Source organism: Enhydra lutris, unplaced genomic scaffold, assembly GCF_002288905.1.
Source record: "Enhydra lutris kenyoni isolate GAN:26980312 unplaced genomic scaffold, ASM228890v2 scaffoldscaffold40, whole genome shotgun sequence".
Lineage (NCBI taxonomy): Eukaryota > Metazoa > Chordata > Mammalia > Carnivora > Mustelidae > Enhydra > Enhydra lutris.
The window spans coordinates 5,607,118-5,628,065 of record NW_019154124.1 but is presented as its reverse complement, the minus strand read 5'-3'; the positions used below and the strand labels follow the sequence as shown (position 1 = coordinate 5,628,065).

The 20,948-nt window shown below is 37.8% G+C and overlaps 1 protein-coding gene across 2 annotated transcripts in view; it reads right to left on the bottom strand.

Moving 5' to 3' along the window:
- LOC111155225 (reelin) overlaps nt 1-20,948 on the bottom strand; it is a 505,959-nt gene that overhangs the window by 231,932 nt on the left and 253,079 nt on the right. For both annotated transcript variants that reach the window (XM_022515343.1, XM_022515345.1), the window contains exons 7-8: nt 16,225-16,321; nt 11,066-11,117 (exon numbers count right to left, since the gene is read on the bottom strand). In XM_022515343.1, coding sequence (XP_022371051.1) covers nt 11,066-11,117; nt 16,225-16,321 — 149 coding nt within the window. The remainder of the gene's footprint in view (nt 1-11,065; nt 11,118-16,224; nt 16,322-20,948) is intronic.

Here is a 20,948-nt window from a genome sequence, read left to right as displayed (position 1 = left end):
CTGACAGATGAATCCAGGTCACGTTAGGCTTTGCCATCATGTATTTTTTTTTTTTTTTTTAAATAGGCTTATGTTTTTTTTTTTTTCTTTTTGTTTTTTTTTTTTTTTTTTTTTTTTGTTTTTTTTGTTTTTTTTGGTAATACGGAATTACAGATCAGGGACAGTGAGCCTGTATCTCCAGGAGCTCTATTTCCTTTTACGCTTATGGTAGAAAGATAAATCATACGGTTTTAGTCTCTCAACGCCCAGGTCATTTTATTTTTATTTGGTTATGCCCTTCTCCAGAAAGCCCCAGACTTTTCAAAGTAAATCAGAACAGAAACAATAAGAAAGAGCTACTGTCCTCTCGGGAGGCCCTTGTCTCTTTCCTCAAAGCTCTGCCTGAAAAACAAAGCTGCCTTTTAAAACGTCGCAGAGAGCCATGGAAGAAGGCGAGAATTGATCTCGCGGAATTTATGGAAGGGGAAGAGCACCGCCAGAAATCATGTCTCTGGAGAGCAGAGCGGGGGCCCATAAATACTGAACCCTTGAGGACTACTTGGACAGAACTCTGCTGAGGGTCCTTGCGGCCCACGTGTTGCCGCTGACATCACTCAAAACTCAGACCTCAGAGACGAGCAGGGCTCCGGGAAGCTGTACGTAAACCGCGGCATTTAATAGAGAAAGATCATAAAGTTAGGAAATGGATGCAGTCTGGCTCCTTAGAACTCCCTGCTAGGACCTGTGTAAATCTCGACAGGAGCAACGCATCTTCTCATCTTTTCCAGGGAGGGGAATGGAAGACAGGACCATTAACCTGAGGTTGGGGAGTTGGAAAGAGAGGAGCGATGAACGGGGAACTTTCGGAAGAGCCTTTAGGAAGCTAGACACCGTCCCTCCCATGGGGTAGGACACGTTACTGCAGGCCAGGGCATTTAAGAAAGGGACTTGCCTCATTCTGCATCGTGAAAAATGGGAGGAAGCACGTGGAGATATTGGTAAAACAGGCAGTTCTGGCAGTTATCCGCCCTGTTCTTGCTAAGAATCATTTTTGAGGACAGGACTACTCACTGAGGAGAAAATAACCTCGCTGTACCCAAAAGCATCAAGGAACACAGTAAAGGCTTATTTGCTACTTTGCAATGCGTCTGCTTCAAAATAATTCCGCCATAGGCTGAACCATAGAACATTATTATGCAGGTGATCAATATTTCTATAGTTTTACAAACTTCTGTTCAAATATTTTGCTGGAGGCAGTGGCACATGTTAAGTTCCATAAAGAACAGTAATGTAGAACAATGATTACGTTACGTTTAGGTTTTTAGTTTCGTTGTTACTGAGCCTGCCAGAGAAATCCTAAGGCATCAAAATAATCTCCTATAAATAGAGCGACATCTTGATAATAAGTATAAAAGTACTACCTGATGAACGATACTTAAAATGATGACTCCCACTTTTAAGCATAAAAGGCTCTCATTTCCAGGATAACTGGTTTAATGTTTCTTAGCTTTCATGTTTGTTTTATTCCTCTCCTAGTACAAAAACCTCACCTTTATTAGCATTTATGTATTATGCATAATGTTTTCTTCAGTGGCATATCTACGTACATTTGTTCCATTAGTTTGTAAATTTCATAAAAAATGTAATCATGTTTATCCTCCAGCAGTGAGCCAGCTTCTTGCCTTACACTCTTTGAAACCAATTGTTTTAGCTACTTCTTGGCTTCCTGCACACAGTTATCCGCAGAGCACACTGGAATGCAGAATTCAAGGAAAAGGGAAGAAAAATTTACCCGCAAAGGTGAGAATTTGGCCGGACGTGGACTGCTCCATGAATTCTCAGACCACGGGTGGAATACATGTGTGTGGAAAGGCTCACAGGGAGTGCGAGCCAATAGTGTCCCCCCCTTCCCTGAGGCAGCCTGTGGGCTGCTGTCCTATGTCTGTGTCTACACAACCTTCAGGCTCTCAGAAAGCGTGAGCCTGGTTCACCTGGCCTGTGTCTATACAGAGACAGCAGCTCCTGCCTTGCTGAACCTCAGGGGCTGTAGCCAAAGGGGTCGCAGTCTGATTTGTGGGTAAGAGGCAGGGAAGGAAAAAAAAATGGTTACTGTATCAGATAATGCTTTGTGGCAGCCCCGGGAAGCATCCTGGGGCTTCTGGGTCCCAAATGACAGGGATGGGAATTGTGACTGAAAGGAGCCCCCAGATATGATTTTAATTAAGAACAGGTCCATTCCACATGAGAGGAAATCTCGAATAACGCTTGGATCTGTCAAGAGCAAATGAATTCAATTTTGGTAAAAATACGATGATTGAAGTTAAGATAAATCATTATTTTATCAATGAAAGGGGTCAGTTTAGAGAAATCAACATGTCCAAAATCTTTGTCTCGAAAGATCAAGTAATCGACTGTTTGAATATGGAAATCTGGAGTTTATTTCTATACCTCTGTTTTGCCCACACACAAAAAAATACCTTTTGGGATGGAATTTAACACATTTTTAACTGAAGAAGCATATTCCAAGGACAGTGCTGTGAGAAGGACCATTATATGGAAGTGAAATTTCCTTTTCCAGCATCTACTACAGAAAATATTAAGGATTAAGAGAGGTCACATAAAGTAGAACGGTAAAGCTCCTCAAAAATATTCTGTACTTACATTAAAAACAGGTTTCCTTTAAACTCAAAAAACCTGTTTTTTGGTATAGAAAAAGAGCTGGGTTTTAAAAGCAACTTGCCTTCACCTTCTGTTTTATATTTATTAGAACGAAGCTACTGGCAATAATTTCTGTTTTGACTGACTTTATTAGTAAACAGGCTACTGGATCTACAAACCTTTCTTTCTGAATAAATGTGACAGTCCATGATTTATTGTACTTAATATTTTGCCCCTTAGTCACTTCCTTGGCTGAAATCCCCAAACCTCATTAGGTGACTTCTTTCATTTTTTTGACAGATGGACAATGACCACAGGATATAAAATGAACAGCTGTCCTCCTCCCCTTTTGTACCTTTCTCCCTTTCAGCCCTATACCCATTCCCTCACTTCCAAAATATTTGTAGTTTTTCCTCTTTACCACCACTCCTATCATAAGGAAGAAAGGAACCAATTCTCTCCCAATTTATGGGATACCATGCTATTTCCAGCTACCTTTGGAGGTCCACCCCCTTTGCACATTTCCTCCCAAGCCCACAGCCTAGAGCTTTCATCAGATCCTATGTTGGGAGAAACATAAGGAAGAGAAATGCAAAACGTGTCAAGCTTTGCCAGGTTCCCTGCCAAGCAGCCCTCCTTTTCCTAGGGCCAAGGCCATACAATCTAGCCCTAGTGGGTCAGGCCTGGCTCATTTTCTGGGAGGACTGATCCCCACCTTAGGCAGCAGGTGTTAAGTACGGCCCCTCCCCTCCCCCAGCAATCTGGAAACTCGGCATTACCACCCTGGCTGCAGTTCTGGCTTTGATCTTGATCTTCAGGTCTTAGAATGGCCTCTGCCTTGTCCTCCTGCAGGCTTCCGTCTCTCTGACCTTCATGGCAGTGCTTAGCCTCTGGAGCACTACTACTCCAGAGTACTACTCCAGAGCAGTACTACTCCAGCAGTACTACTAGTAAGTACTCTTACTAGTCTCCCTACCACATGATGAAGTCCTACCGCTGGCCCTCTCTCTGTCTGGATTTTCCCGCACACTGTGCTCTGACTCTCCCCTGTAGTCTGCACCCCTCCTTAGCTTCTTCTCACATATGGACTTTTCCTCCCCACCCCCCATCTATTTGATAAATAAAGTCCTTGCAGGCTGGGCAGTGTCTTGGGTTTGGCTTCCTCCACAGTGGATGCCGACACATCACATTACATAGAGCGTAAGTCCCAAAGATCTCCCTGAAAGAAGAATTCTTGATCAAGAGGAGTTTGACTTGACTGGTAAGAACATGAAAGTTGCTGGCTTGGATCTGGTTCTCACGTTGCCTCTGGATTTCATGCAGCGTGCTCCCTTGCCTCAGCAGTCAAGAGCGGGTATAGTTTTGAGCGCCTCAGCAGTCAAGAGCGGGTATAGTTTTGAGCGCCAGCGTGGAACGTCACTAAGTCTGTTTCCCAACCTATGAATGAGATCCCATACTGTCCACAGTTTCTTAGTTGTAGCCGCGTGCAAAATTCTGCCCTATAAAGCAAGAAGGATGCTTGTATGCTACTTAGCCCTCAAGGGCTTTAAACATTTAAGCTTTAAAGGGTGCAAGTGGATGTGCAGAACTGTGTATAAATCAAAGCAGAGTGAAGTAGGTGTGATAATATAGAGAAGTGGGAATCAGAAATACCAGGCTAGGGCAATGAGCTGAGTTTTCACAGGAGAGACTGTTTAGTCTAGAGCAATGATCAGTTTCTTCTCATCCTATAGTTTACTGCTTATATCCCTTCTCCTAGAACAGCCCTCAATAAATTTTAGTATAACGTATTTATGAATGAATTGCTGATATTTATTTTTTAGCCCTATTAAGCAGAGTGACAAAGAATGAAATATTTTAAAAGGAACTGTAAACTGTATTTTAATTCACATAATGATAATTATTTACGTATCGGTTTTAATTATTCAAGAATGCTTATAACTCATCTCAACAATCTCTGCCAGAACCTAATGCTTAAAAGACTTTTACAATATTTGAGAATATTCCCTTTTATAGCTTAAAACAGGACTTAAGAATTTGGGATGAGGTGGATTTAAAATATATAAAATAAAGTTTATTTAAACTGGCCATTTAAAATAGACATTCCCAGAAAAGGAATAGATCAAGTCCAGGATGAAGAAGCAGGATAACCTGAGTTATCAGTTCTAAAGTTTAATTACTGAATTTAGATAAGACAGAAGTGTTCTCTATATAAAGATTTCAGTCTTTGTTTTAATATGGATCTTGGAAGATCTAAAACTCAAGTCATAAACAAATCTTATTTTAATATCTTTCATATCCAAGAATCTTGCACTCAAATAAACACATTATTTAACCTGAAATTCCTATGTATTAAACTAATTTCACCATTAAATATTTCTAAACTTCTGTATTTTATTAATATTTGTTTTGAGTTCAAGTCATCAGAGATTTTGTGCATCTCATACTTTGAGATTATGTTTTTAGAGATGGTTTTCACTATTTCATAACAAATTCCCTAAAGTTTTACTCACTTACCAAGGAGAGTGACTCCTGAAAAAAAATGAGAATCTAATTTAGAAACATAACTCAGGAAGCTCACAGAGGAAATGAGCAATAATTCCTACCAAGACATGGAGGGCTCAATTTCTCCTTCCTCTGAATTAGCTGTTCTAAGAGTAGAAAGAGACTTTCTCTATTGGATCAACTTCTGAGTAATTAAGATGTTTATGAATTAGGCTTGAGGGAAAAGCTGCTTCCCTCATGCTAAATGCAGTATAATACCTCATACAAGAAGCATTTTATTCATTATACCTATTTAAAACACTTAAAAAATTTTATTTATTTATTTATTTGACAGAGATCACAAGTACGCAGAGAGCCAGGCAGAGAGAGAGGAGGAAGCAGGCCCCCTGCTGAGCAGAGAGCTTGGCCGGGCTTGATCCCAGAACCCTGGGATCATGACTTGAGCCTAAGGCTTTAACTCACTGAGCCACTCAGGTGCCCTGTATTCATTATACCTATTTAAGAAAAAATAGTGCCAGATCTCTTTTCTTCTACAAGGCAATGTTCCAATAATAGTACCTCTAAGCGTTCCTTATTTTCTAGCTTTTATTTTTCAAAATACACTCATACAAAGTGAGAAGCTCTCATTTATCTCAGAGATTGTAGCACATATAGTATAAGAGAACAAAGCAGGCTGAAGGACATTTTCATATCTTAATCTGTAAAAGTAAAACATTTGTGATTCAATGACTGTCCCCTATCTTGAGATGGTTAAAAACAAACAAACAAGACAGTACCAAAAAATGCCTACAGGAAACCCCAGATCTTTAAGATATTCACAAGCAAAGCCAAAGAAAAGAGGTTCTATTTCTATAAAGTATGAACAAGTAATAGATTCTAACTAGTTCATAATAACAAACTGATAAGTACATGGACATATATTACTGTCCACTAGGTTCACGAAAAGCATAGTTCGTTGGTGGTTTCATGTTTCTTTCTGGGTCAGCTTTCCATTGATTGAGGTGTTCGGATCACCAAGCCCAAATCCTCTCTTGGCATGAAATGTCCGCATCAGACCAATTCAGCACTTAGTTACACACTATTACAGTTGTCTCTGTAATAGTTACTTGTCATTCAGGCAAGAAATATTTTTTTTTACTTATTTATTTATTTGAGACAGAAAGACACAGAGAGAGAGGGAACACAAGCAGGGGGAGTGGGAGAGGGAAGAGCAGGCCTCCTGCTGAGCAGGGAGCCCAATGTGGGCCTCGATCCCAGAACCCTGGGATCATGACCTGAGCCGAAGGCAGACGCTTAACGACTGAGCCACCCAGGTGCCCAGGTGAGAAATATTTATGGATGTCTATTTATTTTGAGTCCCTGGGCTAGGGGTTGAGAATATCATGATGGACAATACAGATTGATCACCCAAGCCAAACTCCGTTCTTGATGGCATATGTTTTTAAAGGCTTTACCTTGAACCCCCAATCTGCCTCCGAATTCTATCAATCCGAGGAAAGAGCTAAGCTAAACTGAGCAAGCACAGTACTTGGCAAGATCTTACTGAGCGAGTCAACGCAGATTGTTATCAAGGAAGAGACAAGTCCACTCTGAACACAACTGTCCAAATGATCTTTCTTAAGAATTGATTTCATTATACTTTTTTATTGCTCAAGCTGACTTCTATTGACTGTTCAGTAAGTTTAACCCCCCCCGCCAATTACAGGTTAACTCTTTAAACGGACACACTTTTATCTGACATTGACCTCAGCCACCCCCTGGCTAGTCCTTCTGCTCTGGGAGGGGGCTCACGTTCCCATCCTATATCTTGCTCGTGTCACTCTGTCTCCTCAGCTGGAAAACCTCTGTCCCTTCCAGTGACTCATGTCATTGGCTTTCAGGGATTCTCCTCTCTAAGAAGCTTTCCTGACCTGCTCTACTGTGCGGGACCTGCCACCACGGGGACCTGTACACACGTCCATCTCTGTTTAGAGCCTTCTGGCAGTTCCCTAACAGAGCCTTCCACCTAACTGCTAAGCACGGCAAAAAACCCTCTGTTTTCTCACTTTTTTGTCTTTCTATAGTTAGTTAGCTCAGGAAAAGGTTGGGGACGCAGCGAACAGTGAGTGAAATCTTGTGAAGTCAATGAATGATACAAAGCATTATCAGCACTTCCCTTGGACCCAGGATCCTGCCTGAGATAGCAGAGTTTGGAGGCACCTGTGAGATAATGGTTTGCAAGGACATCATCTCAAATTTTTTTTCCTATCCCAGAGGAAGTCTAGAGGAAATGGGTAAATGTCTCTAAGGCTACGAGCATAAATTCCACTAGGTGACCTGAATGAAGCAAGTGAGGACTGTTGCAGACCAATGCTTCGGCACAGAAACGGATAGCACACCTTTCACTGGAACAGAAGAATGAAAAGTTCATCCACAGACATTTTAGGACACTTCTCAAGATGCTTTAGCTGTTGATAGCTTCATAAATTTCAGGTTGCCCAGCTGTGTTTCCAGGATGCTTTAACGTTCTAGTTCATTTGGTGAAGGTAGCTTGTATGTTTGTGTATATATTTACGCGCGTGTGTGTACGCACGTCTGTGTGTGCGTATGTATATCTATTTAAAAAGGGCTGGGAGAGGACTGCTAGGAAACAGTGGCACAATACAGTTTATTTGATATCCTTAGTAATTTAAGACATTTCTGGACACATAGCTCTGGGGTACTTGAATAAGGCTTGAGATGGAACTGAAAATGTTTACAAGAGCAATATAAAAGTATCAAGGCAATAACTTATTCAATTGTGGCTATATGTCCATAATTGTGAACATAATTCACCATGAAAGCCATGAATAATGACAGAATTCCCTAGAAAATGGCCCATATTACAGCTGAATCATCACACTAAACAATGAACATTTAACATCCTTAAGGAATTCCAAGGAGGGACACTACATCTAACTCACTATATTGAACCATTAGTATATATTTGGATAATCCCACAATCCACGAAGAAATATAAATGTTGGATTGTCTACATACGGTGTTTTTCTATAACACATGCAATAAATTTTTGAACTGAGTATAAGCACAATGGCTGCTACTTGACTCTGCATTTGCTTTTTTGCTGTTTGGTTATCGTAGGACTTGTAAAGCTCAGAATGAAATCACACGATTACTGCATCTCTAGAATCTGTGTGTGTGCCCTCATCTAGCCCCACACCATCCATATAAACAGAATGATGCTAGCTAGCCTAAGCATTCATAACGAGTTACACAAAACCATTTCTGAAAATTGTGCCCACACTATTGCATTGACCATTTACCCCCATTTGCCATACAGCTAATGGTTTGTCACTACATTGTTTCTTGGCCACCCTAATCCTTCTTAGTTCCCAAGACTTTTACTCTCAAAATGCAGTAAGCAAATTCCCCAGTGAAGTCCAAAGCAATGAGTTATAATTCTTCATTAAATATTTTGTTTCTGATGAAACCAGAGAGGGAGACAAAGCATAAGAGACTTAATCAAAGGAAACAAACTGAGGGTTGCTGGAGGGGAGGGGAGGGGAGTGGGGGGATGGGGTAACAGGGTGATGGCCACTGGGGAGGGCATGTGTCGTAATGAGCACTGGGTATTATATAAGACTGATGAATCACAGGACGTACCTCTGAAACCAGTAACCCATTATGTGTTCATTAATTAAATTTAAATTAAATAATGTTTTTAAAAAATTAAAATAAAATAAATATTTTGTTTCATTTCCAATGACATGTTAAAATTTCTCTTTCGATTCTAAACCTGCCACTCAAAAAAGATTTCTAAGTACTTTTTTAGTTATAAACTTGAGATATTTTTACCTGTCATCTATCCATGCATTGATCTCTTCCAACATCCTGATTCTGTTACTCTTCTAGTCTTCTAACCTAGGCTTCAAATCCATGGTTTAAATGATCCAAGCAGATCTCTGGCCTGACGGACAACAGTCCTTGGTTTGCAGTGAAGTCAAGGGCTCTTACTGAATCATATGTTTGGGTCTAGTCCCCAGCCCTTGGTCATGGTGCTTGTTCAGGCTTTAGGATCTCCAGCACCAGATCCTGAATCCTCTGATCATTCCCTTCCCAGCCCTTTGGTAGGGTGATATTAAAAGGAGAGGAAGTTAATCTCTGCCAGTTCCTTAGTATACTCCTTATTATTTATAAAAATAGAGGTTTTTAATCCCTTTAAGGTAGGATAATTTCATTGGTGGTGGAATAAAATTCCTACCTACCTTGAATAAAATTCAAATACTAGTAGAATCATGAAGCATATATTTTAAAGAGGATTCTCATTAATTGGTTAGAGATAATATCTGAAATTAATGTTCATTGCCCTAACAAAAAAGTTTAGAATAAGTACTTGGAATAGAGATAAATAGGAAAAAGCTTTTCAGCATATTCTTTTATATTAATAGCATTATAAGTTTAAACACATTGGTTTTGGTTAAGAACCTTGAAGTTACTTGCCTGGCCAACTAGAGTTTTTAAAAGAACTGTTTTTGTAGCACCACAACTTTTAAAAAATGAACTTCACATGTTTCCAATTATAAGTCTTACATGCTCATTACAGAACATTCAGGATACACTTGCTAGCAGATCAAAGAAAACCCTCCTAAGAAAGACTCATTATTTTGTTTTTGCTAACACTTTCCTTATGACCACAGATGGACTTCTGAACAGTGTGTAAATTGTTGTAGTCCCGCTATCAATGTGAGAAGAAAACAACCCAAACTGTAACAGGCAGTTTCACATAAGACTGACATGAGAAGCTTCAGTGAGGCACGTGGATGAGAAGGTGACAACAAATGGGCTCTCTTGGGGACAATCAACCCCAGAGAGCTCCAGGCTGGGAGAACACCGCTTTGTGATCAGGACTCAGAGGCTATTGTGGGAAATAGTCCTTTTGCTAATGCAGGTTCTCCAAAGACAAGTGGGGAAAGACCCTGGGGTGGGGGTGGGGGATGAGGAGTGGGGGATGGGGGGATGGGACTCTGGGGACTAAAGGAAGCTCTCTGTCCCCTGTTCCTGAGGCCAGGCTGCCAGCATCCTCATGTCACAGGTAGAGGCCAGGAGGAGGTCTCCCTATTACAGGACCAATATCAATAGGACTAGCCCCCATCGAGAAGGCAGTATCTTTCTTAACCTAGAACACTCCTATTGGAAACTCGTCCGTGTTATTTATTAATATATGCCTTTGGAGATGAGGACAGAAGGTAATATAGATAGCAAAGCGGTACACACTTGACCCAAACGTACTTTATTTTACTGAATGCTTTGGGTAGGAATTTTTAGCTCTAATATAAAAGCACTTAAAAGAAATATTGCCAGATACAGTCATTTTAAAATTATCCACATCTGAATTAAACATGGATTATATATGTCAAACACGAAGCCCAAAAAATATATAATATGTTAATAAAAAAAACTCATATACCAATATATATGAGGAAAAAACAAAAAACAAAAACCAAAAAACAAAACAAACAAAAAAAAACAACCCCAGGAAGCCCTAATTGGTTTCTCTCAGACAACATCTCTTTCACTACCAGCCAGTCAAGGTGCAGGAAATTTAACAGATTTCAGTCTTAATCTGAGCAAAACACAACCAGTCAGGTAATTCTGCTCTAACAGTACAAGCCCAATCATTCTTAATCCATAAGTAAATCACTTTTAAATGTTTTGGATTATCTCTATCATTCTTAAATACCGCTCCCTGCTGGAGAGCAGTGAGAACAGAAAGCAGCATTTCCGACTTTTAATTTCATTTAAAAAATGTTTTAAATTATTTATAGCAACGTTAAGACGGACTCATCTCTAAATCTAAAAGCATTTGGCACTATAATCAGATGACACACTATGATTAAAACAAACACTTCCAAGTTAAATTGTTATAATTGCTAAAAATACTTACCAATGGAAAATTGGAGGACAGAGGCTGTTGTTGTATTAAGGCTTGTGGTAATCTAGAAGAAGGAATATACCAAAATAAGACAAGATAGAAAGATAGGAGGAGAAAGAGGAAAGGGGATTGAAGAGAGGAAAGAAAGGAGCCATAAACAGAGGTGATATTTACCCAGTGGTTAGCTTATTTTCATCAGTATGTCTGAACATAGACACATTTCATGGGGCCCTGTGGGGAATAAGTTGTGAGTTCCTGCTTTGACTCTCAGGTCTTGTTAAAAACCATTTTCAGTGTGATCTGCCGGGTAACCTTGGGAGGGCACTTAACTCAGTCCCCACCACTCACCCTTCAACCTCCCCTCCAGTTACACCAACAGATCTAGAGTCCAAAGCGAAGGCCATGAAAAGGCTCCCAAGCAAAAATTGGGAGGTAAATTAAGAGCAAATGAGGAGAATAAGATTATTTTGAAAAGTAAATAGAAATACAACAGCTAAAGTGTATAGGATTTTGTTAGGGGATGATAAAATGTCTAAAATTGATTGCAATAATGACTGCCTAATTTTGTGAATGAAGTAAAAAACCTTGCGTTCTATAATTTAAATGAATGGCTTGTAGAATATGTGGATTATTTCTCAATAAAACTGTTACCTCTCCAAAAAAAGTAATCAAATTATGAGCCTAGAAATATCCTTCCAATGTATTTGTTACTGTCCTTTAATCTCATAAAGAGGCATGCTTAAACAATTTCCCCCTTCTGAAAGAGGAATGGTACCTTATTTAATTTGAAATCCATTTAAATTTTAAACAATTATTTATTTATTCTGTGGAGCACTGACTTCGTCCCTTACCAGCTCACGTGAGATAAGAATTAGGGTTCTCATTCTCAGTGACTCTCTTGTTGGGTTCCTGACCCTTGTAAGCTAATGAATGGAATGCCTCCCATGATTGCACCTATAAATTGGAGAGTACAACTGTGTTTTCACCATGGCAAAACCAGTAAGTTGTCTTACTTCCGCTTCTTATATATCACAATATCATCCCTAGACTTATCCCTGCACTTTGCTGGCCTCCCTGTGATGGAGTTCACGACCATGGTCAGGTCAGGAGATACCCAGTTTATGAATCACTGTGGGAATTAGTGGGAAAATGAGAGAACAAGCCTCTTGTTTTGCCAGAATTCAGCTGAGATGTGAGTATCCAAAGTTCAGATGTGTGTTTCCCATTTCTACATTATTTAGAAAGATGACTGAATGTATGCTTTAAACATGTGACTTTAAAATCCATGAGAAAGCAGAAAAGGTAAAAGAGGGGAGGGCAAGAGAGACTGTTTATAAATTATTAGATTATCAGTATATATATCAAGTCCTAACTGATTTTAACTGTAGCAAAACACACTGATGTTAGGGTGTCAGAGCAAATTCTCTATTTAATTTAAATCCCTCATGATCGCAGATTATCTGCTGAAAGAAAACTGGCCCACCATGCCCAGAACTCTGTTTCCTGCTCTCTTCCCCTTCAACCAGAGTCATTAGAGAAAAATGCGCCAACGGAATTTTCTTTAAATAACCAGGATACTAGCTCCTTTTCAAGATTCCTTTAAAAGGAATTTCCCCCCTCCACACACACACAATTTTTACAGTAAATTCAACTGTTTGTCCTCATGGTTTTTCCACTTGGATAATTTGATCTTACAGTCCAGAGAGGCACATGAAAATTTTTAAAGTTTTCACATAACTTAAATGAATGCTCTTTCCACTTCTGATTTTATATTAACTGAGTAGATTCCCAGGTGAATCATGAAACACTCCTGAATGTAAGTTCTTTGAAACAATGGTATCCTCTGTAAGCTACAAGCACCATGGGTACTGCTAAGGCTGGTGCATGAAATATACTAGAGAGTCTGAGATACTTATCCTGCTGGTGTAATAAATGACACTGTGTCACCTGCATAATAAGGTCCCACAGACATGACCGCTGCTAGCAAACAGCAAGTTCCTTGGAAGATTGCCAAATTTCAAATTACATGTGCTAACTGAGAGTGAGTGACCCTGGACCTAGATTAATCATTGATTCTACATTTTTTTCCCCCCTCAACCAGGGAAGCTAAGGAAGGATAGAATGGTTAAGTCCCATTTCTCTACCATTCCCTTTTAGCTCTTTAGTAAAAAATGTTGGCTAAAAGGAATAGAAAAGTTGAAGAGAAAAAAGTAGCAGGAAGCATTGCCTTATAAAATTTGTTCATCCTATGTTTACATTTGGGGATTATCAATTATTTCTTATTCTTGAGTTCACATACGTAATTTTAGTTTGCGAAGTTATTAAGTCTTTATGTCTGATGTTCTCAAAATGGAAAGGGTCTCTTACATGCCTTTTGACAAATAATACAGAGACTATGAATGTCTGACAGAACTTTTCTCCTACCAAATCTCAGTGATCTTAAGTTATCAAATAGACCCCAAATCACAGAAAATTAGTAGGATCACAAAATGAATATGAATTCGCTACAGGCTGAGGCTATTTATTTTGCATGTCTTCTCTGCAAATTTTGGGGGGGGGGATTGATGCTGTTTTAGTCCAAACGCCTCCTTGCAACTAAAATGCATTTCCAAGTATATAATAGTTTAAAAAGTAATTTCTTTAAAAAAAAGTGGGGGAGGGAGGTCACATAAGCCACCTGTTTCATGCTCTGAGAGAGCATATTTTCTCTTAAAGTAGTGGGTAAGTGAATTCCTCATGACCTTCACTTTGGACCAGCAAAATGAATAAAGTTGGGGTGTCACCACCTGAAATATGGGGGGGACCTCACTGAGTTAAATAAAATGCATAAGGGCTGCAGCCACAGCAGCAGTGGGGACATAATGCCTGGTGTGCCCATGTGACGACAGATGCCACCTGTCACTGATTCTGGCTTTTACTGAAATAAAATGCCATGTGACTGAGTTCACAAAATGGAGATGTTCTTGCTGGCTTTACAGACGATATTGCACCAGCCTATCAACGTTTTTTGCCTGCGGCCCTTTGTTTCACAAATTCAGTAAGAACTGAATTTATGAAAAAGAAGGAAATTTGTTAAAAAGTGATGTTTGGGGGGCTGATACCTTTCATCCGTTCTCACGCATAACAGTTTTGACTGTATTCAGTCTTAAGTGCCAAGGAAATATCTGAATTTTAGTAAACATAATAGCATGTTAGCTGACAACTGAATTCCTTCCTTTTCATTTGGCTGATCTGTCTTCTGTAAACACAACTTGGGTACAATATGTATTTTTGCTCCTGAGACACCAACACAGTATAAAAATTATTGAAAATTAGAAGTTGCTAGTGTGTAAAGTGTGGATGTCATCCCTGTCTTTATTAATTACCTTCACTCTATTCCCTTGGCGTCCACAACACAATCCTTCGTACTTATGAGGGGAATATAAATCTATGTATTTTTTTTTTCTTCCTTGGATGAAGAAAATTATTTCGGGTATTTTCTTTTTTACTTGAAAGGCTAATCTCACATTAATTATATAATTCAAAACTAGCCCATTGGGTATATAATAAACTCTAAGGCTAAATAAGGAATAAATAAATAAATAAATAAATAGAGAAGAGTGAAAACAGGATTAAAGTATACGTGGGTCAAATAAACAAGATACTTCAGTTTTTAGTTTTAGAAACTGTAGAAATATGAATACTGGCATTATATCCTTAGATATGTTTATATCTTATTTATCAGTGGAAACAAAAAAGAACTTGCCAAGCAGCATCTCCAGAAATATTACCAAATGGGAGAACATTCTAAGAAAAGCATTTATTCTAAGCTCAATTAACTACAGTAAAATTTTATTTTGTTTTAAGGTTTACAGATAATTAATTCAGTCATGGTACATTATTTAAAAATGCACTAGCAAATTTATTTTTTCAAGAAGAACTTCACTACCAGAGTCACATTTGTCTGCAGGAATATTAGAACACCTTGTTGAGACTTGAATTATGAGCACCTATTATTTTAATTTGCATCCAATTAATTCTGTTTGTGTTCTAACTTCAGCTAAAAACTTCAATTTATCAATGTTCTGCAGCTCCTATCTTTAATAAATTAAATGTATTCATTGCCATGAAAGGGGTATTCAAGCAGCATAAAATAAGAACCATGTTATAAAAATTAATTGACTTTCACTTTGATAACTAAATCTTCTAATTGCCTAGCTAGTTTTTCTCCCTTTCGTATTGTGGAAGCGTCTTCTGGCCACTTTTAAAGGTAATGAATCTGAAACGCAATGTGTGAGGTAGGGGTGAAAAATAACAACCTGTTACCGAAAAGCCCCATGATAAGGAAGAGGTGGGAGGAAAAAAAGCGCTAAAGCTCGAGCTGAAAATCAGAAAAGCAAAGCGTAAGAGACGCTGTGAGTAGAACATGTCTCGCAAACCAACTGAGCCAGGAGTATAATACAACAATTGCCTTTATACCCTTTTTCAAGAATGTGAAATGTAGTCTTTCTGCCAGAACCAAGCAACAACAAAAAGCTCATTAGCCTCCTGCTGATGGCCAGTGTTTTCATGGCTTTTAATTCAGAATGCTCATGTTTCATTTTACGTATAATCCAAGAACTTCTCTTTGGCAGGCAAAGTCTAATCAGTCTAAATTAAAGGAAAGTAATCCGCTCCTCAACAATCTGGCATAAACCAAAATTTGTTCAAAACTAGTTTATTCAGTGCACTTTCACTTCTTTAAAAAAAAAAATTCAGTGAACTTCCTCTGTGGATGGGAAACAAAGTTTTAAAATAATGTGATAAAGTTGCTCATCTAACATTTTTGGCTTGTAAAGAGAATATAAGATGGTGAAAAGTAAAGCTTTATATAAGAATTTAGGAGCCATAAATTATTTAAAGATGATATATATGTGTGTCACCTATGTTACACATATGTCATACCTGTATTTTTAAAAAGCCATCTAATCATAATGATGCACCACGTGTATCCATGATTTTTTTACTTTTACATTTGAAAATAAACTATAAAACTACTGCTCCCCATTTTGAGATATTTGGAATAAGATTCATAATATAAACGATGCTGCAATTTCCTATGACTTAAAAGAGCATCAAAGAACCTTCTGTGGGTAAAAAGCTCCATAAAGACAGTATATTTGGGAAAATGTACATAAATAGCATGTACTTACCAATTCTCTTGGACCATATGGCTCACAGAAGGTGACAGCATTGCCATGCATAATTGCACCACATTGTCCTCCAATCTCACAGTTGTTACATTCAACCCTGTGAGAACACAGAAGGCAACCCCAGTCTGAGAATTAAGCCGCACAAAGTGGTTTATTGCTCAGGTAAGGAAAGATGGAAGTTACTGTTATTTGGTTCAAATAAACATTCTGAGGAAGGTTGTAGTTTATTGGATTGTGACATTTTGTGAAACGTGAAACCAAGAAGATTTGAACTTAAATCCTGGTTCTTTCGGTCACTTGCAATGGTGGACAAGTTACTTAATTTCCCAAAGTTTTGGTTTTCTCACCTGTACGATGAGGATAATAATACTAGCCTAAATCCCACATGAGGATTAAACAAGGGAGTGCATGAAATACGGAGTACAGAACCAATCTCTTATTGGCACTTAATAATGGCAGATGGTGTTTTCATTAGCAATTATGTATAATATATACCATATCCAATACAAGGATATTTGCAAATATTAATGATAAGCAAAGTAATATACACTTAGATAATGAACTAAAACTTGTATCTCTGAAAACAAAAGCTGTTTGACCAATTTTAATTTTCTTTTGAGTTGTTATAAGCGTAAATGTTTAAAATTACCATCCTCAAATGAATCTAAATGTCTATAAAATACACCATGCTAAAAATAATGGATTCAGATTATATTTAATTTACCTATTAATACAAAATATATATAAATTCTAAATCAAGCAAGTTTTGGATAGTGAATTGATACATTAACCTTGCAAATGATTTAATTAGCTGTTTTTTATTACTGTAAAATGAAGTGATCAATACAATCTAAGGACAGAATCTCAAAAATACACTTATTCATATTTTTAGTAGAAATCGAAGGCATGAAAATTCTGGATTTGACTTTGCATATTTACAGTAACATCTCCAGATCGTGACATCTCAACCTGCAATGATTATATACCTAACATGTAGATAGGATTAATCTATGTTTCCTCTGTCTGAACCTCAAACCACATGTGAGCCCTATTTCATGCAGAAAGGATATTTTCAGACTTTCACATTCCAGGTGCCAAATATTGTGGAAAGGGCAGAGTGCCCTTTGTTTTGGAGATCACTGCATTTCAACTGTTGGCTAATTCAGAGAAAGAGGGAGTAGGAATTCCCATTCAAGGAAGAAGAAGACAAAAGTGTGAAAAGATACCAGGTATCCCATAAAGCCAAGAAAGATGGTAAATAAGTAAAAACTTGGCAAATAAATGTAATTATTTCCTGGGTGTGAATTGCATGGATTAAGTGGTATTATTTTTTTGAGCTGTGTTCCCATAAGCAGATCAATAATGTTAAGAAACTTTGAATTTTTTTTAAAATAAACAGAACAATTTCTGATATGAAATATAAAATGTCAGTATCTCCTGGCATCACAAATCTTAGCAGGAGATTTAAATCTTCTCTTGATTACTATGAGTAAAATTCTAAAAAAAAATCTCTGACATTAGAAGAGACATGATATTAGCTTCATAAAGGTGATAAAGAGATGACTGTTTCATGCCTGACATGTTGTATTCCATAAATATCTGTTGAATGAAGTAATAAAAGACAATTTCATAAACCATACTATTATTAAGGCTTGAGGTCTTAGAATAGGACCTGCACATAGCTAACATGATGTGTTATCATTATTATTACTATCACAGATTTCCACCATTTTCATCCAGAACCGGTATACTAGGATTCTTCCCCCAAAGAGAGCCCATTACATGAACTTATTATTGTTTCTCTGTCTTTAAATTATACATCAATGTTTTCAAGGAATGTGATTGTGATAAAATTAGAGAAGGAGCACAAAAATTCTAGTGGGGTTCTTACTTAGTGATAGATGAGGATTAACTGGCTTCCAGCTCATTATGAAATGACTTGAGAGAAAGATCAGCTTTGACAGAGGAAAATTTTAAAAATGTTCAACCCTCACAATGACTATCTACCATTTTCCTCCAGTGCCTGAAAACTAAAAGCTTCATTGTTAGTAAAAAGCTGGAAGATTTTCCTCTAAGATCAAAAACAAGACAAGGATGCCCACTCTTGATACTTTTTTATTCAACATAATACTAAGAATCCTACCCACAGTAATCAGACAAGAAAAATAAAAGGCATCCAATTTGGTAAGGAAGAAGTAAAACTGTCATATTTTACAGATAATGTTATATTATATATAGAAAACCCTAAAGATGCTACCCAAAAACTATCAGAACCAATAAATTAATTCAAGTTGCAGGGTACAAAATTAACATACAGAAATGCATTGCATATGCTATATAATAAATACATGCTAATATATTCACTAATAACAAGCTAGCAGACAGAGAATTAAGAAAATAGTCCCATTTACAAGTGCATCAAAAAGAATAAAATACCTAGGAATAAGTTTAACCAAGGAGGTAAAAGACCTGAACTCTGAAAACTATAAAACATTTATGAAAGAAACTAAAGATGACACAAATATATGGGAAGATATACTGTGTTCATGAATTAGAAAAATATATATTGTTAAAATGTATGAACTAACCAAAGCAATCTATAGATTCAGTGCAACCCCTATCAAATTAGCAATAATATTTTACATGAAACTAGAACAAATAATACTAAAATTTATATGGAATCACAAAAGAATCTAAATAGCCAAAGCAATATTGAAGAAGAACAAAACTAGAGTTATCACAATTCCAAATTTCAAGATACACATCAAAGTTATGCTAATCAAAACACTATGATATTAGCACAGAAACAGTTACATAGATTAATGGAACAGAATAGAAAGCCCAGAAATAAATCCATACTTATATGGTTAATTAATCTGTGACAATGGAGGCAATAAAACACAACGGGGAGAAGACAGTCTTTTCAACAAAATGCTCAGAAAACTGGACAGCTACAGGCAAAAGAATGAAACTGGGTCACTTTCTTATATCATATACAAAAATAAACTTGAAACTGATTAAAAACCTAAATGTGGGGCGCCTGGGTGGCTCAGAGGGTTAAAGCCTCTGCCTTCGGCTCGGGTCATGATCCCAGGGTGCTGGGATCGAGCCCCGCATCGGGTTCTCTCCTTGGTGGGGAGCCTGCTTCCTCCTCTCTCTCTTTCTGTCTGCCTCTCTGCCTATTGTGATCTCTCTCTGTCGAATGAATAGATAAAATCTTTGAAAAAAAAATAAAAAATAAAAACCTAAATGTGAGACCTGAAATCATAAAACCCCTAAAAGAAAACACAGGCAGTAAACCTTTGGAGGTGGATCTTATTAGCAATATTTTTTTGGATCTGTGTCCTTAGGCAAGGGCAACAAAAGCAAAAATAAATTACTAGGACTACATCAAACTAAAAAGCTTTTTCACAGCAAAGGAAACCATCAACAAAACAAAAAGGCAACCTACTGAATAGAATAAGATCTTTGCAAAAGATACATCTCATAAGGGCAAATATCCAAAATATATAAAGAATTCATACAACTCAACACCAAAAAACTAAATAATCCAATGAAAAATGGGCAGAGGATATGAACAGATACTTTTCCAAAGAAGACACAGACAGGGCCAACAGATGTATGAAAAGATGCTCAATATCACTAATCATCAGGGAAATGCAAATTAAAACCAAAAAGAGATATCACCCTTACATCTGTCAGAATGGCTAATCAAAAAGACAAGAAATAACAATTGTTTGTGAGAATGTGGAGAAAAGAGAACCACTATGCACTGTTGGTGGGAAAGTAAATTGGTTCAGTCTCCATGGAAAATGGTAGGGAGGTTTCTCAAAAAATTAAAAAAAGAAATACCACACAAACTAGTCATTCTGCTCCTGGATTATACCCCAAAAACCCAAAAATATTAGCTCAAAAAATATTAACTCAAGGAGGGAGTCAAGATGGCGGAGAAGTAGCAGGCTGAGACTACTTCAGGTAGCAGGAGATCAGCTAGATAGCTTATCTAAAGATTGCAAACACCTACAAATCGAATGGGAGATCGAAGAGAAGAACAGCAATTCTAGAAACAGAAAATCAACCACTTTCTGAAAGCATATTTTCCTGGGGTTGTTGCCACCCTTTTAGTATTTTACTTGCTCCTTCATATACTCTTATCTGGACAAAATGACAAGGCGGAAAAATTCACCACAAAAAAAAGAACAAGAGGCAGTACCGAAGGCTAGGGACCTAATCAATACAGACATTGGTAATATGTCAGATCTAGAGTTCAGAATGACGATTCTCAAGGTTCTAGCCAGGCTCGAAAAAGGCATGGAAGATATTAGAGAAACCCTCTCGGGAGACATAAAAGCCCTTTCTGGAGAAATAAAAGAACTAAAATCTAACCAGGTTGAAATCAAAAAAGCTATTAATGAGGTGTAATAAAAAATGGAGGCTCTCACTGCTAGGATAAATGAGGCAGAAGAAAGAATTAGCGATATAGAAGACCAAATGACAGAGAATAAAGAAGCTGAGCAAAAGAGGGCCAAACAGCTACTGGACCACGAGGGGAGAATTCGAGAGATAAGTGACACCATAAGACGAAACAACATTAGAATAATTGGGATTCCAGAAGAAGAAGAGAGAGGGGAGCAGAAGGTATATTGGAGAGAATTATTGGAGAGAATTTCCCCAATATGGCAAAGGAACAAGCATCAAAATCCAGGAGGTTCAGAAAACCCCCC